A 25,050-nucleotide genomic window follows, 5' to 3' on the forward strand; every position below is an offset into this window, starting at 1 on the left:
GGAGAAGAATGGATGACTGACAATCACATCCTTATCAAACACAATCTAACTCATGAATTTAATCACTCTGCTAGCAATCAGCTGACAGGGTACTTACAGGCAATACGTTTTAATACTTGGGACCGCTCCAGCTGTACCTAATGATAAAGTTGACTGCCTGTGCAGGTGTTAATTCCTCAATGCAGAAATTTGGAAAGTTGAAATGTTTTGAAAAGTTGAAACTCCACATTTACATTTGGGATGTACACGTCATCTTCTTTTTATCACTGATGTAGAGTTCAGTTATTGCGTTAGTCATATTGTATCATCCAAAGTTGCAACAGGTTAAATTTCCGGCTCCACAGTCATCACTACTCTTTTTTTTTGCCCTTACTTGGACCCTATTGCCCTGTGGGGCATTTTTTTCTTTTTTTTTTAAATGAAAATTTTGGATGAACTCCAAACTATATGACTTGAGAGTCATTCGACTTTGGAGTTTCCACTGCACAAGGTGCATAACATAAGACTTTAAAGTCTATGTATCAGAAATATGCCAAAAGCAAACTCAACTCAAGAGAAGTACCAAAACCTTTAAATGGACACAAACGCATACTGTTTTCAGGGATGCCCATTATGTCGATCGCACAGATCGTGTGGGTTGATCGCATGGCTTTAAAAAATATATATATACATCAGCCTATCGGCCAGCTTCACTATAGCTTTTGTCAATTGATTGACATACAGGACAAGCACCTACTACTTCCATACAGAATGGCAGGAGGACTTTTTCCCTTACAATGCCCTATTCGAAGTGCCCCATTTGCAAGTCTACCATTGCTATTCTGAAGAAGAGAAATGTGGAGCAGAATTCTCAGACTATTTGTAAAAAAAATATGACACCGACTTTCCTCTGATAAATTAGCTGGGAAAGAGAGAGGTGAAAAAAAATTCCAGTTGCTTTATTGGAGCGAGTCGCTACATTCATGTGCTACCCTTTTCGGGAAGACTGACATTTATTTATTGCATAACTGTTTCATCTGAACTCGTCTGGAGTGAAGGACGAGGTTTTGACACGACAAGCTGACTGTAACATTGAGGTCAAGTCCAGGGCTCATGGATTTACCGGTACTCACCCAACATGAGGCTATGTGCTACCCCCTTGACTACATTATTTGGCTCTGCTCATTCATACGAGTCAGCCTTTTCCCACATGAAGATTATGAAATCCAAATACTGTTCCAACATGACTGATGATCATTTGAAGGTGTGCTTGATTCTGGCTATCTGCAGCTCTTTTCTGGATGACACATTTTTGGCTGATTCCATTCAATGCAGGTCATCAGAGTAAACTAATGATGAAAAAAAAATAATACAAAAGTTGTACTATACAGTACATTAAAGGGTTTATGCAGTTAAGCAAAGTGCACCAACTTACTGTGTATTGTACATAGAAATACTCACTTTCTAGACCATGGACACCGCGACATGCTCTGACACTGCGAGTCTGCGAGATTTCCCAGCCGAAATTTTGCCGGCTACGCTGCAAAATCAGATTCGCAAACTCGTCTTAATTTCCTCCTCATCCATTGTTTTTTTTCTCTGATTACGGGGCTTATTATTATTGATTTGTTTTTTTTTTGTTGACGCCAAGATACCATTGTGGATCCACTCGAAGAGTTCCTCGAAGGATCTTTCGATCGCTTCATCATGCAAACCAGCAGTGCCCACCATGACGACCGCAGCAATTCGCTGAAAAGACAAAAAGGCTCATTCGGCCACTGGCACTGAAGATTTACAACTTTGCTCTCTCGACGGCCATATTGAAATCCTCTCCTCCATTGATAAGAAGCTATCACTTCTCGATCTATTACACCGGGAGATTAAGGAGCTCAAGACCATCTTGGAGTTCACGCACCGACAAGTCAAAGAGCTAAAAGAAGACAATGCCGAGCTTCAGTCAGCCATGAAAGTGATGACAACAGAGGTAGAAATTCTCATGAAAGAAAACAAAAAATCAAAGAAGCTATGCTAGACTTACAGTCAAGAAGCATGCGGGATAACCTCATCTTTTCCGGCATTTCCGAGTGTACACCTGATAATCCAGAGGCTCAAGTAAAAAACTTAATGTCAACAGCGCTAAAAATCCCGAAGGAGACACTCGCTAACATCAACTTCCACCGAGTACACTAAGAGGACCACGAGCAGGGAGTCATCCCCGTCCAATCATTGGCAAATTCGAACATTTCCAACAGAAAATCTTTGTAAAGTCAAAAGGACGGGAGCTGAAGGGTACACAGTTTGGGATGAACGACCAGTTTCCACGCAAAATCAACGAGCGACGCAAACTCTTGTATCCTCTAATGAAAAATTACCAGCAACAAGGAAAACGCGCCTCACTTGATTGTGGACAAACTAGACATAGACGGTCAACTGTTTTGCGGTTCCAAAGTCACCCCTTGGCTTTCTAAGAGATGAGTATTCCTTTCTAATATGCTCTAATATTTGGTATATAGTGTAAAAAAAAAAGTGTAGTCATTTGTTTTACGGGGGAAAAAAAGGGAATTGCGCACGTCCTATTTCCCTTGTTTTCTTTTTACTTATCTTTCTCTTTGGTACTTCTTTTTCTCTTTATCGCACCCGCCGCTCCGCCACTTACCGAATGCTCACTCCCCCCTCCCTGTCCCCGCCATACGCAAATGCATTCGGATGTCACCTGTGCATGTATGTTTAACTCGTGTGATATATTCCCTTGTCTTCCGTTTCTATGGTTTTTCTATGCTGAACTCATATACCGCAATACATAAGACCTCCTAACACAACTTCATATTACCAGCTATATAGTAAGAAAGTTCCCATTAGATATATATTTCTGAGAGTTAGCCATCTTTCCCACACACGCATAGATGATACACTCACACAGATTGTCCCACGTTCACAATTGTACACTTATTAACATGTCAAGTATAACTTTTGTCTCATAGAATGTAAATGGCATTCGTTCACAGGCAAAGAGAATTAAGATTATGGATTAGATCACGAAATTAAAAACTCAGTTCTTCTTGATACAAGAAACCCATTTGTCAGAATCTGAAGAAAATTACCCATCTGATTTAAAGTTCAGTAAATCCTTTTCAGCTCGCTGTAACAGCAGGCAACGAGGAGTCTCAATATTTATTCATAATCATTCATTCATAATGACTACTTTTGACACTAAATAGCAAAATAATTGACCCAGAAGGCTGATACATAATTGTTCATTCAACTATATTTTACAAATTATACACATTAGCTAATGTATACGGCCCTAATATTGATGATCCAACTTTTATTCACACACTTTTTTCACATCTGACCAATTTTATCAACTAATTCAACAATTATTATAGGTGGCGACTTTAATATAGTATTGAATCCAACCATAGACCGCTCAAACTCAAAAAATTCCAAACAATCGCAGTCTTCCCGAATATTAGTCGAATATATGCATGATTTCGGACGCACCGACATATGGAGAGTTTAAAAAAAAAAAAATCATACAGAAAGGGAATACACTTTCTTTTCTTCAGTTCACCGCTCCTTCTCTAGAATTGACGACTTTCGCACAAATAACTCAATTGCTCCAAACAGCACTTCCAAAATACATCCAATAATAATTAGCGATCATGCTCCAATTTCTTTCTGCCTGGCACTTTAATACTCCTCTACTGAAATATCCAGAGTTCGATATATTTGTAAGGAAGGAATGGGAAGATTTTCTAGATATGAATGATCCCACAACTATATCCCCATCCTTACTTTGGGAAACAGGGAAAGCTGTAATCTGAGGAAAAATCATTTCAACAAAAAAAAAAAAAAAAAAAGCAAATGATTGGAGATGAAAATCAAACAATTCACAGAGGAATACGCAATTAATCCGACAGACTTAATTAGGAACCAACTTTGCTAAACAACAACTTGATTGCATATTATCAAAAAGAACGGCATTCCTACTACAAGAGCTAAGATACACTAATTGCGAGCACAATAATAAATTGGGAAAATTTATTGAAAACCAACTTCAACGTAACAAAGAAAAAAACACTAATTATATCTGTTCAAGATTCAAATGGCAGATTTACTCAGTTGCCACAGGATATTAATATTTTACAACAACTACAGTAGCTTATATTTATCCCATAACAAGCCAAATAAAAACGACATTGAAACTTTTTTAGACAAACTAAACATTCCACAATTAACTTCACAAAGAGTGTGTGTGGGTGGAGGAGGCTGCTCACCCTTCCTCGACTCTAAGTGCTAGAGGACTCTGCATCTTTTTGCGCAATGTAAAAAAATGTACCGGCATTACCAGATAACTAGCAACCCTTTACTGCTCAGTGACTGTTTTTTTTTTTGTCAATGTCTTTCTGTCTCCAAAGTGTTCTCTGTCAATTGAATGTCTGTTGTCGTACTAAAGCGGCTCCAACTACCGGAGACAAATTCCTTGTGTGTTTTTTGGACATACTTGAAAAGATGATTCTGATGTGCCGGCTCAGCAACTCCGTACACCAGTTGACTAACGTGCATGTGATATGGTGTTAATTCACTCATAAGTTCGATAGAAACCCTATAGACTTGAATTACTTTTGCTGGGATCACATATAACAACACCAGTTATACGAACATATCAACTCAAACGTTCTTACAAGTGTTTCGACACGAAAAAAGAATCCCACCGCACCACTCGACAGTAGCACTGCCTTGCTCATTTTCCCACATCCTGTCCTGCCCTTTTATGTCTTCTCTTATCTGTTCTCTTGGCTAGTTATTGCATGTCTTCACCAGGTGTCCCCCCTCCAAACCCCCCCCCCCCCCAAAAAAAAAATCTACAAATAACTGTTGTAATGTTACTTGTGTTTAAATATTTAGATTGTTTCACTATGTCCTCACCCCTAGTCCCCGTCTTTCCCCTCAAACCATTTTCTGTCCGGCTCCATTTTCAATAAACATCAGATTAATTAAAAAAATATATAGAAAATTAAGCAGAGGGAGTATTTCAAACTCCCCTGTTGCACACCAAAACTGTTCCAGCACAAAGGCATACAGAGCCACTATCCTGCAAGGCCATGCAGCTGAACAGGACAGGTTTAAAAAAGAAAAAAGAAAAAAAGAAATACTCAATATATGTGTAAATAAATGTATATTTAGCATTAGCATAGTTTTAAAAGTAGCCCACACGCTGTGGTCACCCCTGCTGCATGTCACGTACTGTAACTTGATGAATTGTGTTGACGAGAACTACTGTAAAACTGACACTGCACTCTGCTGCATCTATTCCAGGAATGACCTATCTACATATGGATATTGTTGTCAGTGTGTTTTGTAGGTGAGAGCGGCAGTTAGGGGGTGGAATGGGGAATGGAAAACATTGGGCCCACCGTTGCGCCCAGGGAATGACAACAGTCATATCATTACAATGTTTAAACAGTGTTTTAGTAAGAGTTTTACCTTAAGCTGCTGTTTGACACGTTCCCTGTCCCAGGATGATGCATTCTCGCGAATCACACTGAGAATGGGGTGCCAGTCATCTGAGAGGTCAGATCCCTCAGTGACAGCTGCCAGGACCCTGACTCGCCGCCCACTGCTGCTCTGGCTCTTGGCGATGCCTCGGACGTACAGGGACTGCTTGCCGACATCACTCAGAGGGTTCAGGTACAAACTACACAAACAGACAAGTTGTGAGTTTCAACCAAACCAAAAAGCACTGTTTTACTTATTTTGGGAAAAAAATAATGGATTTGAAACATATGTATCACCTACTTTGATCAATGCAATGTCTATTTTTGGATCTGTTTAGTATAGCTAGTTAAGCTAAACTATACCATAATAATGACTCAGTAAGTGTTGCAGTTAACACATTAAAAAAAAAAAAAAAAAATACAGCCATTTTTTTGCAGTGTGATGGTATGTTATTGTTGCTTGAACTAACAGAATTATACACGGCTGTCTGACAGTCTCTTACTGCACAGTGTGAATGCTGGGATGTTCCCTGCAAACATCCACTAGGGCCAGAGCAGCGTTGTCTCCGATGTTGTTATAGGCAACGTTGAGCTCCTGGAGTCCAGTGTGCTGCTGAAGTCTCTCAGCCAGCTCGAGGGCCCCTTGATCCCCTAGTCCGGTGTGCATCAGGGTCAGATGCCTCAAGGTCAGGTTCTGCGGAAGGGCCTCCAAAAGAACGCACGCACCAGAGTCTAGCAGTGGGTTGTCACATAGTCTGTAAATGTGGACGGGGAGAAAGTGAGACATTTGTGGTATTTGATTCATTTTCATGGGGACAAATTAAGACCCTGGTGCCATGGTGACAGATTGTGGCCCCTGTGTGATATTGAATACATAAGCAATTTGATGCTAGCTGGAACTGTACCATGAAAAAAGCACCAATGTAGCACAAGATCCAACATCATCAGATGCTTAATTCATTTAATTACGTTATCCATCCATCCATTTGTTTTATACCGCTTGTCCTCATCACACATACTACACACAAGCATTCTGTATGTATATACAGTAAAAGACAGTACAAGTGGTGTGTAGGTGGGGGGGGGGGGTAACACCACCATATTTAGACCTAATTCAGAAAAGCAAACATGCTGAAAAATGCAAACGTGCTGATTTTTTTACTATGCTGAATATGGCCTCAAAATCTTCGCATGAACTGGACTGCAGTTATTGCTACTACTTACCAGATTCTACCCTAATGTTTGCAGGTTTATCTTGGTGCGTAAAGGTCTGATACCCTGCACTCTTTTTCCCCATATATTATCGTTACGAGTCTTGAGTACATTTTCTACTTGGAATTTGATGATCTAAAAACCTGCATCATTTAGCATTTCCTAGCATCTAACACATTATCCATCCTGCTGCAAAAACGTACATAAAAATAACAATTATTAGCCAACTGATTGTACATTTCTCTCTATGACTGAGGGATTAAGGGACTTGACATATTGAATTAAGAGACAAACAAATGTGTTAAAGTGTTGTCTTACTGTAGCGCTCTAACACAACTTTTGGAGTCAAGTAGTAGATCTCTCAGGAAGATGCAGGAGTCGGGACCAAGGCTATTAAACTGCAGACTGAGGACAACAGAGACAGGCAGAGGCAAAAGTCACCACACACACACACACACACAGCATATCCATGCTGACCGGTTTGCGATGGTCATCACAAATCAAGTAGTAACTCAGATAAGTGCTCATGCTCTGGATTATTGCTCAAAAGTAAGGACAGCCTTGTTATACTACGAATGAACCCCAGAGACCCATATTAACAATAGCGTTGTCTGTCTTTAGTACTGAGCAGCTCCATGTCCATTGTTGCTACTAGTTTCTGGTGATGAAGAAGTGTGTGACACAGTGGAACAGTAAATGTGAGCTCTGAGAATGACATGCAAAATACTGTACTTGTTTGGTCATTCACTGAATCATTAGTATGAGTCCTTATTGCCATTCATAATTAAGATATAGAACTATAACTGATGTTGTCACTAAAAAACAAAACATTGTCATTCAGCTAAATGCATCAAGGTTTTTCACCGCAAACAACAATAGTAATAGAGACGTTTGTGAGTTTGTCTTACTTGAGGTTCCGAGTGTGTCTAAAGGCAGGCGACAGAATCTGAAGCATGTCCCGAGTTAGGAGACAGGAGGAGAGGTCCAACTCTTCCAGTTGATAACTACAAGAAGGCATAGAGAGTCTTTAATACCTTGAGAGCCGATATTCACCCAATCAAGTTTCCAGTTGGTTATGGAAATAAAAATGCAATGTAACAACATTAATAACAGCACAAGTAGATCAAAGCAACCCGTTTTGCAACAAGATTCTTACTGTCTATTAAAAGTCTGCAGCATTTCTTTAAATGCTGCTGTCTCAACATGTTGATGGCTGCATCTCTTAAAGCAAGTAACGCAAGTAATATGTGAGCGTACGTGTGCCATATACGCTGTTCACCTTTATATTTGCATTGGCAAACTGATGGGAAATGTCCCACCGTGTTTTTTGTTTTGGAAGAAATTGGGTCAGATGGTTGTGTTTTAAATGGATTTTGTCACATTGAGGTTTATGTTGTGTTGTTTTTGTTCGACATACCGGCTTGTTCTCGTTGATGGTAACGGGCTCGCCATTCGCCGCATTCATCTGACTTTAATGCAAAATGTTCCTAGAACGCCGCTGTGGTATTAGACTTTGGAACTAATTCCATTCAATTTTCTGTAGTTGTAGAGTTACTAGCCATCGGAAAGCGTCGCTTCGAGTACGATAATTATTTCTTTCACTTTGCTTCAACGGCTCCACAAACCCGTCTGTGTTTGTGTGTTTGAGTCCTGCCTCCCATTGCAGCAAGCACTTTGACTGACAGGGGAGGTGAACAAGTAGCGCGGCTGAATGTCAATGACATGCAAACAAATGCATGCAAATGAGTATACCACAGATATGAAGGGAAGACTACATACAATACAATGTGCCGGCAATGTTGGCAGGGGCCTTTAATGGCAATGCACGGACATTTGAAATTAAGTTGTTGTTGTTTTTTTCAAATGATAAGTGTTGATAGCAGACACTTTGGTATTGACAAAAACAAGTAAACCTCATGAAAATCGGGTGAAAAATGAGCAAGTTATGACTTCATTTCAATGTCCATTCTTTGTCTTTGATGGGAACGTCGCCCATGGTTGCCACATATGAACGTCGGCGCGCCGGCGTATCTAGTCTTCTCTTCATATCTGTGGTCTACAGCGCCGGCAACTCCACGCAACTTGGGCTGTGGAGGAGGAACGGGGACTGTTCACAAAAGCTGTTTTGATTTTCCTCATCCAAAGCAGAATCTCTCTTGGTAGGCCTATTTTATCATGTAGAGTCTCAAAACTATGCGGCTGGATCCTTTGATGATTAATGTGAGGTGCATTGGCAATTTGGCATAGTGTTGCTTCTCCATATTGCACTGCCATCTTTGTCCACTGAATGCACACACGATGTAGTTATTCGGTCATGTTCACAAACATGGCGGCGCCCAGTATTATTTTTAAAATCATTTTTAAAGAAAGGTGGCACGGTGGCCGACTGGTTAGAGCGTCAGCCCCACAGTTCTGAGGTCCGGTCCCGGGTTGAAATACAGTCTCACCTGTGTGGAGTTTGCATGTTCTCCCGTGCCTGTGTGGCTTTTCTGCGGGTACTCCGGTTTCTTCCCTCCCTCCAAAAACATGCATGGTAGGTTTACTGAAAACTCTTAATAGCCCGTAAGTTCACACCTATGGGCAATTAAGAGTTTTCAATTAACTAACTAAATTATGTGAGTGCGAATGGTTGTTTCTTTCTATGTGCCCTGCAATTGGCTGGCGACCAGTTCAGGGTGTACCCCGCCTCTCGCCAGAGTCCGCTGGGATAGGCTCCAGCTCGCCCGTGAGGATAAGCGGTACGGAAAATGGATGGATGGAAATAAGAGTATTCCTTAAGAGATAGAAAACATCAATGATGAGCAGTAATTAGTTATTTAAAGCTATTGATGTATCTCAAGTTCCAAGAATCCCTCAAGGCAGGAAGCTCCAGAAATCGTTAGCAGTCATGCATACAGTGGAACCTCGTTTTAACGCACTCCAATTTAACAGATATTGGGAGTAACGGACTGGTGCCTTGAGCCACATGGCTAACTTACATGCACCAGGATGCATGCAAGTTGGATGCAAATTAGCCATGTACTCTCACCCTGGCTCGCAGCGCTCTTGAAAACGGCAGGAGGCTGGAGGGGGTATGTTTGGATAAACATTTCAAACACTTTCAAGATTTTTTTCATTTATTTACAGTAATTTTGTCCTGTATTGTGTGTTTTAGGCAACGGAAATTAATGTTGTACTGTATGGATGTATTTACGCTATGTAATGCTTCAGTCCGCCTTTCGCCCGAAGTCCGCGCAGACTTTGAGGCAGGATGGGAACACATGGTCTGGGCCTGCCGCTTTGTTAATCTTTTGCTGGGTGCATGGGTCCATCAATCACAAGTCGTCCAAGTCGTGAAGGAGCAAGCAGCCCAGACCATCACACTACCACCACCATGTTTGAATGTTGGTACTAGGTTCGTTGGCTGAAATGCTGTGTTACATTTACGCAAGACGTAATGACACACACACACACACACACACAATCATCTAAAACATTCAACTTTTCGTTCCCTTTCATTCTCCCAAAAGTCTTGGGAATCATTCAGTGTTGTTGTTTTTGCCCAAGAAAAGACAAGGACTGGGGTTCAATCCCCGGCCCCGCCTGTGTGGATATATTTAGTGAGAAAAATGGTCAATATTTATTTCAGCTGCTGTATATAATCTGTATGTATAACTGTATGCATAGGCTACACAATAGTAATTTGAGAAAATCTGGTGCGCTCTTTTTTTAATACTTTGTCGAGGTATTGGATCGGGACTTAATATCAGCAGATCCTTAAATTCAAAGACTCTGGCTCAGGTGCAAAAAAATGTGTTTGGGACATCCCTACAAATTATTGGCCATAATAATCTGGCGATGAAGCTTCACTTTGTGTTGCTGCCCTTGTTCCACGCTGCCATTCCATGGTCCGGCTGCCGCTCGTATGAATGTTGAATATATGAAGCTAGCAGCGTTAGCTTTGGCCACTGTCTTAAGTCTAACCCGAATTCGTGCCGATTTATCCAGCCAGGCGGTGCCAGTTGCAGTTTCTCCTTGAGTTATCACAACACCCTGTCTTGGAAGGGATGTTTTAGTTTTAAAATAATTTCAGAGAGACACTAAAAAAGCAGTTTTCGGCCATTTTCGGTGGGCAAAAATGTTTTGTGATTTAGAAATTTGTACTGGCCCGAGCGGACCAGCGTCTATTCGTAGGTGGTGGCCCGAGACAGCGGAGTAGTGGTCCTGGGCCACCGTTAATGTCGGACCCTGTTGTTAAAGATATATTTAGTGTACATTTCGTGGCGTATTTAGGAAATTAACAAAAACTGCATATGCCTGATATTTTGGAACACAGTGTAGTTGGCAGTGAAAGCACAATCCCTGGCTTACCTTGGAGGGGCGCATGAGAGCACAGAACTCAAAACAAAGCATTTGAGTGAGGTCATGTGTATGTTGTGGAGGCGGATGGTTCGGATGGAGGCCAGGACTTCTGCAGTCAGCCGGGGATTTTGAAACTCATACAGAAGGACCAACAGATCCATCAACTCCTCTGGTGGCTGTGGCTTGTTGATTTCTAGAATTAAAAAAATTAATAAATACATCATGATACATTTTGTTACTTTAACATTTTTATGATGATACAGTAGATCAGCTGATTGTACGCACAATCTACAGTGGGGTAAATTATTGTATTTTCTGTTTATTGTAGTTTGCCCAGATACATAAATGAAAAGTTTATTCATTATTGTTGGAATATTTTTAAAATCACGTTAAAAAAATACAAAAAAATAAAACTAATTTTCATTTGCTGATATACAGTAAATACATTTTGTCTGCATTTTTTTCTCTAAATGTATTTATTTTCTTACAGTGTGACTACTTACTACAAACAGTGACGTTTTAATTGTGTGTATTCATCAATGGCAATTAAAAAACATAGCAGTCACTGTAAATAAGTATTGTGATTAATACTGGTTCTATAGTACAATCTTATCACACAAATCAATTCACACATCACTTACTGTATATCGATAGCAAAGGAATTGCTCAACTTTTGCTCTGTGATGTAACGGATGTATGATGCGGTCACATTCCTCACAGCCCCAGACAGAGCAAAATCGAGATACATGTCATATTTTGTTTCTTAGCAGGTTTGGGTTATGCATCAAATGATGTGGTTAACAGACTTATATACACTATATTGCCAAAAGTATTTGCTCACCTGCCGTAACTCAGAAATGGCATCCCATTCTTAATCCATAAGGTTTAATATGACATCGGTCCAACCTCTGCAGGTAAAACATCTTAAACTCTTCAGGGAAGGTTTTCCATAAGGTTTAGGAGTGTTTTTATGGGAATTTACAGTGCTGTGAAAAAGTATTGGCCCCCTCTCAAGTTCTTATATTTTTTTGCATAGTATACCCATTTTAATGTTTAAGATCAAACAAAAAAAATTTAAATACCAGACAAACATCACCCAAGTGAATTTAAAATGCTTTTTTTCAATGGTGATTTCATTTATTAAGGAAAATGTGTGAAAAAGTAATGGCCCCCTAAACCTAATAACTGGTTGGGCCATCCTCGGCAGCAACAACTGAAATCAAGCATTTTTCGATAACTTATGAGTCTTTCACCTCTCTGTGAAGATATTTTGGCCCAATCTTCCTTGCAGAATTGTTTGAATTCAGCAAAAATGGAGGGTTTTCGATCATTAACAACCTTTTTAAGGTCATGCCACTATATTTCAATTGGATTCAAATCTGTGTCTTGCCCTCCTTGTGCAAGGTGTCAATGGTTGTCTTTTGGACACCTGTCAAGCCAGCAGTCTTCCCCATGATTGTGTAGTCTACAGAACTAGACAGAGATACCTTTTAAAGGCCTTTGAAGGTTTTTGGAGTTAAGTAGCTGATTAGTGTGTGGCACCAGGTGTCTTCAATATTGCACCTCTCCACAATCTAAAAATTTTCTGAGATACTCAATTTGGGGTTTTCATTAGTTGTCAGTTATAATTAGCAATATTAAAAGAAATAAACACTTGAAATATGTCAGTCTGTGTGAAATGAATGTATACATTATACAAGTTTCAGTTTTTCAATGGGATTACTGAAATAAATCAACTTCTTCATGATATTCTAACGATATGACCTGCACCTGTATTTCCCAACTGTTCTGGGATTTCTTTGGATCATGTCATTTCATTGCAGCTTTTTAAGATCTTTTGTCCGACTTGATTTTGTCGAGACAGATTCTTTTTAAGTGATTTCTTGATTGAATAGCTCTGGAGGTAATCAGACTTGGGTGTGATCGGTGAAAATTATCCAAAAATTGTGATTAGCCACAATTAATTCATGATTTAACAAGGGGGGTGGTCATTACTTTTTTTCACACAGGGTCAGGTAACTTTGAATAGTTTTTTTCTTAATAAAGGAAACCACAATTTAAGAACATCATTTTAAGTTCACTTGGGTTTTATGTGTCTGACATTTGTTTGATGATCTTAAATATTAAAGTGGGGAAACTATGCAAATATAGAAGAATTTGAGAAGGGGGCCAATACTTTCTCAACACTGTATGTCTATCTTTCCAGAAGCGCATTTGTGAGGTTACACCAGAGGTGGGTAGTGATGCGCTACATTTACACTGTTACATTTACTCAAATAACATTTTGGATAAATTTTACTTGTCAGAGTAGTTTGAATGCAACATACTTTTTACTTTTACTTGAGTATTTATGTGAAGAACTGATACTTTTAGTCTGTTACATTGAAACAGTTTGGGGGATTACCCCTTCCTGTACTACCATGTCTGTGCACTGGTGCACAAAGCAAGGTCCATAAAGACATGGATGAGATAATTTGGTATGGATGAACTTGACTGGCCTGCACAGAGTCGTGCCCTCAACCCGACAGAACACCTTTGGGTTGATTTTGAGTGAACAGTGAGGCAGGCCTTCTCGTCCAACATCAGTGTGTGACCTCACAAATATGCTCCTGGAAGAATGAGCAAAACATCCCATAAGCTCACTCAAAACCTTGTTGAAAGTCTTCGCACAAGAGTTGAAGCTGTTATAGCTGCAAAGGGTAGACCAACATCGTATTAAACCATATGGATTTAGAATGGGATATTACTTAAAATCATGAGAGTCAAGGAAGGTGAGCGATAACCTTTGGCAATATAGCGTATGTATTCATTGTGGTAGCTAGAGGAGATATAAAGAGCTGCCTGAACCTCTGGTTAAATTATTGAAATAATTGATTCAGAATTGTTTACATTTGCATTGTGATGCATCTACAGTTAGATTCAAAGACAAGATATTTAATGTTCAAACCGATGAACATTTTTTTAACAAAAATTTTCTCATTTTGAATTTGATTGCTGCAACACAATCTCAAAACGCTGGGACAGGGTCAACAAAAGACTGGGGAAGTTGAGGAATGCTCAAAAAACACCTGTTTGAAACATTCCACAGGTGAATTGGTTAATTGGAAACAGGTGAGTGTCATGATTGGGTATAAAAGGAGTATCACCGAATGGCTCAGTTGTTCACAAGTAAGGATAGGGTGAGGTTCACCACTTTGTCAACAACTGTGTGAGCAAATAGTCCAACATCTTAAGAACAAAGTACAATTGCAAGATATTTAGGAATTTCATCATCTACAGTCCATAATATCATCAAAAGATTAAGAGAATCCGGAGAAATCTCTGCATGTTAGCGGCAAGGGTGAAAACCCACATTGAATGTCCGTGACCTTTGATCCCTCAGACGGTACCACATTAAAAACCAGAATCATTATCCATCCATCCATTTTCTTTACCGCTTATCCTCACTAGGGTTGCGGGCTGCTGGAGATGATAGGCTCCAGCAGCCATGTAAAGGATATTGCCACGTGGGCTCACGAACACTTCAGAAACCATCGTCGGTTAACACAGTTTGTTGCTACATCTACAAATGCATGATAAAACCATGCAAAGTGGAAGCCATACATCAACACCGCGGGCTTCTCTGGGCCCAAACTCATCTGAGATGGAATGACGCAAAGTGGAAAGTGTTCTGTGGTCTGACATGTGCACATTTCAAATTGTTTTTAGAAATCATGGATGATGTGTTCTCCGGGCCAAAGAGGAAAAGGACTATCCGGATTGTTATCAGCGCAAAGTTCAAAGCCAGGATCTTTGATTGTATGGGGATGTGTAAGTGCCCATGGCATGGGTAACTTGCACATCTGTAAACGCACCACTAATGCTGAAAGGTAATACAGGTTTTGGAGCACCATATGATGCCATCCATGCAACTCCAGTCTTTTTCAGGGATGTCCCTGCTTACTTCCTCAAGACAATGCCAAGCCACATTCTGCACGTTAGTAGTTTGTAGTAAAAGAGTGTGATTCTGAGGGTAGATTGGCCTGCCAGCAGTCCAACAACTGAAGCGGAAAATACGACAACGACCAGTCTGTTGAGCAACTGAAGTTGTACATCAAGCAAGAATGGGAGAGAATTCTACCTACAAGGCATCAACAATTAGTCTCCTCCTCAGTTCCGCCACAGTGATTGAATGTTGTTTCAAAGTATGGCTGTCCCAGCTATTTTGGAATGTGTTGCAGGTGTCAAATTCAAAATGCGTGAATAGTTGCAAAAAAATAAAAACAGTTTAGCAGTTTGAACAATAAATGTCTTTGTTGTGTATAAATTAAATATAGGTTGAAAAGGATTTGCAAATTATTGTATTCTGTTTTTATTTATGTTTTACACAATGTCCCAACTTTATTGGAATTCCAGTTTGAAGTTTAACAGCATAGAGCTCATAGATTTATTGTGGCTGTTGTGTGAGCTACAGTAAATTTGGGCAAATACAGATAAAAACTACTACAATTGGATATTACAGGTAAGTATTTTGCTATCACAGCTTACCTTCAGATGGAATCCTAAACTGACTACAGTCGAAGGGAAAAAGCACAGGTTAGGTGAAAACCCAATCTTAAGCTACAGGACAGACTTTGAAAAGTTTGCTTTTTGATGAGAGCTTTTTCTGAGTCCTAAAAAGTCTTTGTGTGAACCAAGTAAATACTCCAACTTTCATATTTAGCCCTTAAAACAGGATTGCCCCTGAAGGGATTTGTCCCAGAAGAAAAATTAACATTAGGCTACTGTAATGTTTTGCACACACAACACTGCTATAAATTCTTTTAACCAATTAAAATACAATACACAAACTAAAGTTGAAGTGGTAATAGTAATACTGAATATAGGAAACACGTTACCTCTAACAAGGTATTTCCGAAGAGCTCGTGTGATCTGAGCCACAGTGGCACTCTGGATGCTACATCCAAGTTGCTGAAGAAGGACTCTGTTGCCATAATGCAAGAGTCCACCCATGAAGATGGGGTAGAGCTCAAAAGGCTGAACCTCGGATTGTTGTTGTGATGGTGGACCATGTACTCCCAGGAGGCTTTGCTCAACCTGATCCAGAACGTCCTCATTGTAGCTATCTTCCTTGCGGAACAGCTCAGCGGCCATCGTCCTGGCAATGTTGCCCTTGTTTTGAGTACTGATTTTCTCATAAAGCTTTGGAAAAAGCTTGACTAAGTTGAAGACAGCAAAGATTCTGAGTGGAATGAACTTGGAAAAGATATTGACAACCGCACTAACGTCCTCAGTGGCCTGACCAATGGCAACAGACACCTGCTTGGTCAGCTTCTCCAGCGCAGATTTATTCTCCCCGAGAACCACATAGAGTGCCGCCAGGTACTCCTGCATGGCTGGAACAGCAAATACATATCGCCTCTCATCATGTTCACAAAGCTCTGTGGGTAAATGCTTGCAACTTTCAACACAGGGAGCGAGAAAAAAGTCCAGCACATCAGTCCTGAAGACAGCCAGCTGACGTAACTCCTCGTCCGTCTTGGTCTTTCCTCCGATCCACTGCTCCAGCTCCTGTTCTGAGAATGAGGTGCGTTTGTATGTCACGCCTTCATAGGCTAGTTTGCCAACTGTGCGGACAACATACAACATCAAAGAACTGTGGAGATCCTGAGTGGGTCCACTCGCTCCAGTAGTTTTGCCCAGTACCTCCCCACCAAAGTTGAGCCTGAGGAAACTGGTATATATGCCAGTCAGAGTGCGGATGGGTGCCATGGCGTCAGTGAAATGCAGGAAGTGCAAGGTGGCACATGTGAGCCAACAGTAAGAAGGCAGAAAGCAGGCTGCAGCCAGCTGGCTCTCCCTCTGGAGATTGAGGTAAAGCAGCTCTATGAGAGCCTGAGCGTTATGTGCCTGCACAGTTTCCCCACTCTGCTGCAGGAGACGGCTGGTGAAGTAGGCACGCTGACGGTTCGGGTCTTTGAAGCCACAAATCTGTGCATAGCGACTCACATATTTTGGAGGGATGCGATCCAAGGCAGACAGCCTGGTGGTCACTAAAACACTGGCCTGAGAAACACAGAACAAACAGATGATCATACATCTCAACATTTTACAACAGGCATGGGCAATACTGCTATTACTACTACAGTACTACTACTACAAATAACTTAGATTTATATTCTGCATTTGAAAGAACCCAAGGTAGGTCCAACTTGTAATGATTAAAATCACAGAGATGAGGATGTTAAGAAGGTGGACAAGTTTAGCGGTCCACAGTAAGCAAGAATGGATATCTTTTAAGGCGGGCACAGTAGCGGTTTTTGATATGGACGACACGGGCATCCATCCAGGGTGGCATTGTTTGAGGGGCAACACCGGCAGAGTAAAAACAAACCCTTCATTCATTATTTTTAATATAAGAAACCAGCAGTGCACGTCCTCATCTGAAGGTGTCGCACTTGACAGGTACGTAACGTGGCTTGTGATTGGCTGACACAAGGACTCATACACTTCAGCACAACTTCTGATTGGTTCGCAAAGTGCACCAAAATACCATGACACTTCACGGCACCGTGTTGTTACTGTTGTAACACACGGAATAGAGCATACAGACGGCATATGCGACAAGCGTGTCGAAATATCCAACAAAAATGAGACCAACAGCATAGTTACTTGCAAAATATATGTCTATCTTCAAATGCAATAAAAGCACGAGTAAAATAGCAACAGTGAAACAGAAATGCCTGATTCTTTGGAGCCAGATGAACACAGGCTATAATAAGACCGGCTAATTGAAGAGTAATGGTGAGTGATATTTTTAATCATTAGTATTCTCCCCACTGACTCCAGTGTGGAAGAGAGTCCAACCCCTGAAGAGGACAGGTAGTAGAGCCCAAGCGGTGTGTGGCGGCGAGCCCGACTATATGCAGTCGGAACTTCTCCTTCCCTCCCAGAGAGATGATATTCCACGTCCCTAGAGCCAGCTTCTGTAGCCAGGGATCGGATTGCCACCGTCCATCTTACACTGCACCCGACCCCTATGCTCCCTCCCACAGGTGGTGAGCCCACGGGAAGGGGGACCCAGGTTGCAGGCCCAGCCAGCAGCCGCTTGCCTTTGAGCCCCACCCCCAGGCCTGGCTCCAGAGGGGGCCCACGTCCACGCAAAGGAAAACGTCTTCCAGTATTTTTATACATCATGGGGTCTTTGGAGCCGTGCTTTCCGTGCTCCCTCACCTGGGATCTGTTTGCCATGGATAACCCTGCCAGGGGCATAAAGCCCCCAGACAACTTAGCTCCTATGATCATTGGGACACACAAAACCCTCCTCCACGATAAAGTGACAGCTCAAGGACAAGGTAATAACAATAACCCAATATATACAATACATTTGCATTGTTAATAATTTCTAACATATTTTTGCTTTTCCTGATAAATAATAATCAAAACACTCCGATGGTGACACCAGATGCATGTTCACAGACTGGCCCTGAGAGGATATTGATAAAACTCTCATGATCATTAAAGATGCCGGTTGCTTTTTTTACAACAACCGAAGAAACATGAATGAATAAATCCACAGATGCTGAACATCCCATTTTTAAGTATGTTGCATCTTGGTTGTTCAAATTTTCAATACTGTTTTACCTCAGGGAGAAGGTACTTGCGGAGAAGGTTGACCACCACTGCACCTGCAGGCAGCGGCTCATTTGGGTCACTGCAAAGCTCTGTGGAGCCAATCCGGAAGTCCAGTTTCATCTTTTCCATCCCATTGAATAAGAAGAGAACGTCTTTGGCCTGGTTGCCCTCCCCATTCAACAGAGGGTTTTTTTTCAAGTGGAGGTACTTCCTGCTGACCAGGTCTCTTAAAGACGCAACCCTGGACAAAACAAATCACAAATAAGAATAAAACAGTTACAATACTTGAATGAAGGTAGGAGGGTATACAAATCAATGCGGCGGCATTAAATTCTGTATTTAAAGAGCTCCCAAACGAAAAACCGTGTTTCATTGCTGAAAACGTGCAGAGACTGAGAACAATACTCAGTGGAACCTTGATAAAACGTACCCCGATATAATGGATATCGGATAAAACAGACCGTTGGGACCAACCAATGTGTCCAAAAATAGTTTCCATTTGTCACTTTAACTGCCGTTGACAAAGGCTGTTCGATCCAGAATTGGCCGCTGTTGTTTACGGGAGGCGGCACGGTGGATGACTGGTTAGAGCGTCAGCCTCACAGTTCTGAGGACCCGGGTTCAATCCCCGGCTCCGCCTGTGTGGAGTTTGCATGTTCTCCCCGTGCCTGCGTGGGTTTTCTCCGGGCACTCCGGTTTCCTCCCACATCCCAAAAACATGCATTAATTCGAGACTCTAAGTTGCCCGTAGGTGTGACTGTGAGTGCGAATGGTTGTTTGTTTGTATGTGCCCTGCGATTGGCTGGCAACCAGTTCAGGGTGTACCCCGCCTCCTGCCCGATGACAGCTGGGATAGGCTCCAGGACGCCCGCGACCCTAGTGAGGAGAAGCCAATATAAATCGCCAATATGAATAGATCCAACTCACGGATGTGCGTATGTGGCAGGCATGTTGAATGTGGCAGCATTCCCACGTGGCTGCCATGATGGCAGGAGTTCATCTATTATGGAATCATATCTCGCAGAATGTTCTGCGCCGCAGAGAGAGCTAAAATGGCTGTCAGCGTTGTCAACGCAAAGAGGAATACGACACACAAGTCTCTGGAGTCTGTAAAATTGTATTTTTTGGTACAGTAACTGTGCCAGAGGCACCTTGTTGTTCTCGCCAGCCTCCCAGCAAACATTGAGCCATGGGCCGGGATCGGTTGCTGTGGACCTCCGCTCCGCGAAGGCAGCGTCCTGGCTCACAGCGACCGTCACCGAAAACCCCCGTGAGTTAGAGCTCCACGTGTCGAATTGTTTAAACATATTGTAACAGTATCACACTTTAGTGGTATACTAGTGAGTCGAAAGTTATGTGTGAGCCAACATCACACGGAGAGGGACTAACGATTCTAACTCGTGTTAAAACAACAGTATACCTCCGCAATTACATTCCATTAGTCCCAAAAATGAATAGGTCCACTCCATATCAATGCAAAAATAAATCATCTTACATACGTCCCTCTCTTCAAATGTAATGTCTACATTGAAAAAAAAAAAAAAAAAAAAAGAAGAGGCTGCTCAGAAAAATATATCTTTTTACAATACCACTAAACGGAGGAAAAGAAACTATGTAGGAGTCCCATTATTAATTTATTTATTGTTACTTGGCTGTTTCTAAACCTGCGTTGCGTTTAATGCTGCGTTCACACCGGATGCGTTTTGGGCGTTTCACGCAGCAGGATTACATAGAAAGTCAATGCAGTTCCCGTGTTTCAATTCTTGACCATTTTGAAGCCTGATTTCACATAAAGTACAACAGCCTGATTTACTTTTTATCTTTTTATCCATTCATTCTTTGTCCAGCTTGTTAACGAGTCAAACTTTAGAAATTGTTTTGCTCTGTTTTGGGGGTCTTTTAATAAGGAAATACTGCCAATGTTCAATGCTGTATCAGCAATTATGGTATGCTGTTTCACAATGAGTAGTACTGTATTCCATACTTTTCCTTTAGGGTTTATTTTATATATATATATTTTTTTTTTTGTCTGGGCTCCAATTTCAATATTTTCAGTTAAAGTCTTTATAACTGGTTTGGGTTTACTACTTATCTATTATTGATACTTGTGTACGATGTTGCTGTATTTTTATTGTTAATGTATTAATTTTATGTTGCTTTATGTTGCTGTAGGTGACACTGACATGAAAAGCACCCAAATTAAAATGCATTATTGATATAATTCAAAAATATATAACCTTCAAAAACAGCTTTATAGCACAAAATGTTTCCATTTCATACTGGAAAATGTAAACGGAGCAGAGGAATCGAGGAGCATCTTCTCCGTCTCCTGAAGGAGCGTACAAATGTTCCTCCACCGCGACCCCACCGCGAGGATACGACATTCATGACAAGCATGATTTCTTCCCTGAAAAGGAATATGTAAAATTTCAAATGCATAAATGAATGTATGAACAGAGCACATTTACTCTAAATTTGGACCAATAATGTTCGGGTGGCAATCTTTTCTAGGAAGAATTCAGGCTTTTATACTTTTTTTATTTATTTTTTTTTCTTGATGGATGTTTAGTTGTTTTTTTTTCCCAAAAAAGCCAAATGAAAAATGAAAGTGGACACCTTTTTTACAACCCCTAGGTAGCAATATAACATTTATACAATCTGAAAGATTTTTTTTTATTTTCCTTACACTTATGCATAATGCACAGTATTGAGTTTTGATGATTTTTTGGGGGGTGAATGTACATTATACATGAGAAATTACAGTATATCATATTTCAATAACTAAATGATGTACATGTATTTAACTTTCATCAGAAGACACCACCCATAAAGAAAACTATATTTGAGCAAGTTCGGCTTTAAACCATGATGTCATCAACGTGTAGTTATGCTTGTAATCACAGCATACACAAACATCCGCTAACCCGTTTACCGGGTTTGGTCTTGTGATGTTCCGCATATAGCGGACTGATTATGGTAATTGATTATTATGCCCTTCTTAATCACATACTATGTGTTGTGACTTTTAAAAGCAGATAATCAACTTTGTCATCCTTTCTGCCCTTCTAGTCTTACAAATGTCAAGAGACAATAAAAGTTATTCCTCAGTGCAAAGAAATCGACTACAGTAGTGCCTTGAGATACTAGTTGAATTTGTAAAATATGCCTGTTTGAATTGTTATATTACCCGTCGACACATGTTGCTCCTCGATTTGTGCTCAACTATCCCTTGCTTCTAAAACCGAGACTATTGATGCTAATGTTACAGTCAATGCTAACATTAGCATGTCAATAGCATTTTACATTGTTTGTTAGCACTAAGCTAAGAGGACTTTCCAAAGACAAAGCTATGTGGTTGTTTTAAATGCATAAAATCGGTTGAAGTATCTCAAAGTATCACTCGTACCGCAAGTCACAACTGTACTACTACTTTTTAGACTGGAAGGAAGGGTATTCAATTTAAAAATCACCCAAAAGAAGTCTGCGCAATGTTATTTGATATACCCTATAACGTTTCAGGAATACTTTTCAATACTGGCTGATAAGATGACTGGAACTTTGGAATTTGCCCGTGGAATTAATCACACCTGCTTATTTGCTCAAGTCTCCAACTGGCAAGCAGGTCCTGAGTACTTGGTATATGGTCAATCGATTCTCAAAACTCACAAATACATATTTGTGGGTAAAATATTCACAAATATTTTGAAGGTATTAAAATGTTTCATGACTTAACTATGTTCTTGTAACTGAGACTTCTACCCGTCTTTCTCTGTGAACATTCGGTCGCGGTAAATACTGTTTACACATAATATTTGTGTGTGGGTGGTTTTTGAGGCTGACTTGACTTTAAATATTACTTCAGGCCCATCAGCCTGACACTACTCTAGTTTCAGTCATTGCAGCGCCATTTTTAGCAGATTGACTGTAATTACAAATGAAAAATACATACACATTCTGTTTTGCTCATCCTATCCAAGTTGACAGAGGGGCTACAGCCAATTCCTGTTTATCTAGCATGAATATCTAGAGCGAAAGGCAGGGTACTCCCCTGGACTGGTCACCAATTAATCACAGGGTTGACACAGAGACGGACAGGAATTGATGCTCACATCTATGGACGACTTAAGAGTCTTCAAAGAACCTAATTTACATAGTTGGACTTGTACCCAGAGAAAATATACACACAATTACCCACATTACAAACATTTTCTTACTTTGTTAGCTCGCCAAGATCCTCACAAGAAAAAGGAATCAGCAGTTTGAAGTCAGTCAGCATGGTCCCAGCGCACCAATCGAGCACCAGCTTTCGGACAACTGTGCTTTTACCAGTTCCCACTGCCCCGTACAGCAGCACGTTGAGTCCTCTATCTTCAGGCTGGTCTTCACTGATTTCAAAGAGCTGCTCCACAGTAATGGAGGGGCCGGAGGAATCCTGATTTTTCAGGGTGGAGCCAAGGAGTCCGGCTCTTTCCTCTGGCTTCCTCTCCAAGATTAGTGGATCCACATGCATTGTCTCTGGGCTAAAGAATCCTCCAAACTGCTTCTCTTCCTGGGGAAGATGGCTGAACCATAGGAACAGCTTCCTCTTGTGGAACTCAGTCGGATCTACTGTACAAAAAGTGAAAGGGGCCTGTTAAAAACATTACGTTTGTTTCCAGCATATCTCCTGGTTTACAGCCTAAAGGATGCCGCACACTGAGCAACGGAGCCGAAACAGACTGAAGTGTTGCGCAGTGTGCGTAGTTTGCCACTGTTTTCATGAGTTGCCGATCAGTCGGCCACAGTTTTTGCATCGCCGGCCCGCATCGTCGCAACGTCGCAGCTTACAACCAATCAAAATAAATACAAGCTTTCACTCACACTGAAAATACATGGGTGTTTTTAAGCACGCGAGACACCGAACAGCCGCCACGCTGTCCCGAGCCATAAGCCAATCGCTTCATGTGCGGGGTCGTGTCCGCAACTCTTATTTTTATGCGATGGTCCGGCCCAATCTGGTTCGACCGCATCGCGCAGTGTGCGGCAGGCCTAGTCTGGCAAATGATGACTTTGAGATCATCTGGATTTAAACTGGCGAGTCTTACCTTCATGGCTAAGTAAACTGAACCAATACTTTGCTCATGTTAATCTTACTTTTATTACTACTTTTGTTTACCTTATTTAAGTACTGTACATGAAATCGATAACATATCATAAATCCTCTCATTGAATTCAATGTAGCTGAAAATTACAACTATAATAATGGTAAAGATGTTAAAAAGCCATCTGAAAGTGTCAAAACTGAGCATTTGTGTCTTGAAGGCTAACTATTTAATACAGCTTATGTACTGGATCTCAATATAATTGGCTGGTGTAATAACTGAAGGTTCTAGTAATGGTACAGCTATTAACAGTTATCTATACTCCCCTTCAAAAGTATTTGAACAGTTAGACCACTTGCCTTTTTTTTTTTTAGCTGTAGACTGAAACGTTTGGGTTTGAATATGAGACAAGATCAAAAGTTCAACTTCAAAATGTCCATGCAATTAGATCCACAACTTAGAAGAGCATTATTTGTAGTGAGTACATCCCATCTTTCTGAAAGCTTTAGCCTTTCCATCACGTTGGTAAAGGTTACTCTTTGTCAGTAAATAAAACCTTGCAGAATTGCTTACTCTTGTTTTTGTACTGTAAATTTCTACCCATTCCAGGCTATAATTTCAAGGCTAGAAATTATTTTTTTTTCCCTTTGAGGAGCAGTTTTGCTAATTATTTCTTCATTTGAGGAGCAATATTTTGTAGGTTTATTGCACAGGGACCCGAAGTAAGGTTATTATTATTATTTTTTTTAAACAATACAAATATGACAATATAACAGTTGAGTTAAATGCAAGGCTGCAGCTAAAAATTATTTTAGTACTCTAGTTTCCTACTGAAAATTCTATTGAACAAGTGAGTATTTGGATAAACAAAATGTTTGCTTGATTAATGAGCAATTATCAATACAAAAGAGAAAATAAAGAAAAAGAAAGAGGAAAAAAGAGCTTGCACTTAAAAACATACGCCTAACTGGTTTACTTTTTTTCTATAATCAACAGTTTTTATTTCCTAAATTCACATTGTGCATAAAAGACATAAGGCATTAATTTAAAAAAACATGGGCGAATGTAATACACACCTGCGTAACACATATTAGTCACATGTTACAATATCCATCCATCCATTCTCAATACCGCTTTTACTGTCCAGCGATGAAAGGCAGACTATACCCTGAAACTGGTCACCAGTCAGTCGCAGGGGACATATAGATATGGACAACCACTCACACTCACATTCAGTGGGAACTGAGTGGGAACTGAACCCATGCTGCCCGCACCATACTCAGGCTGATGTACTACTACACCATCAGTGACTATGTTACAATATA

At 40.7% G+C, this 25,050-nt stretch overlaps 1 protein-coding gene across 12 annotated transcripts in view; it reads right to left on the minus strand.

Annotated features, from left to right (window-relative positions):
• nlrx1 (NLR family member X1) overlaps nt 1-25,050 on the minus strand; it is a 30,408-nt gene that overhangs the window by 1,534 nt on the left and 3,824 nt on the right. For 5 of the 12 annotated variants that reach the window (XM_061781253.1, XM_061781251.1, XM_061781248.1 and 2 more), the window contains 9 exons: nt 22,859-23,252; nt 18,654-18,885; nt 15,908-17,075; nt 11,040-11,223; nt 7,598-7,693; nt 7,008-7,094; nt 5,981-6,232; nt 5,467-5,677; nt 2-1,728 (listed from right to left, as the gene is read on the minus strand). In XM_061781253.1, coding sequence (XP_061637237.1) covers nt 1,528-1,728; nt 5,467-5,677; nt 5,981-6,232; nt 7,008-7,094; nt 7,598-7,693; nt 11,040-11,223; nt 15,908-17,075; nt 18,654-18,885; nt 22,859-23,252 — 2,825 coding nt within the window. In that variant the 3' untranslated portion in view covers nt 2-1,527. Of the gene's footprint in view, nt 1; nt 1,729-5,466; nt 5,678-5,980; nt 6,233-7,007; nt 7,095-7,597; nt 7,694-11,039; nt 11,224-15,907; nt 17,076-18,653; nt 18,886-22,858; nt 23,253-25,050 lie in introns of those variants that run through there. The other 7 variants (XR_009789644.1, XR_009789643.1, XM_061781250.1 and 4 more) reach the window with 7 other exon arrangements.

This window comes from Phyllopteryx taeniolatus, chromosome 8, assembly GCF_024500385.1.
Source record: "Phyllopteryx taeniolatus isolate TA_2022b chromosome 8, UOR_Ptae_1.2, whole genome shotgun sequence".
In the NCBI taxonomy this organism is placed as follows: Eukaryota; Metazoa; Chordata; class Actinopteri; order Syngnathiformes; family Syngnathidae; genus Phyllopteryx; species Phyllopteryx taeniolatus.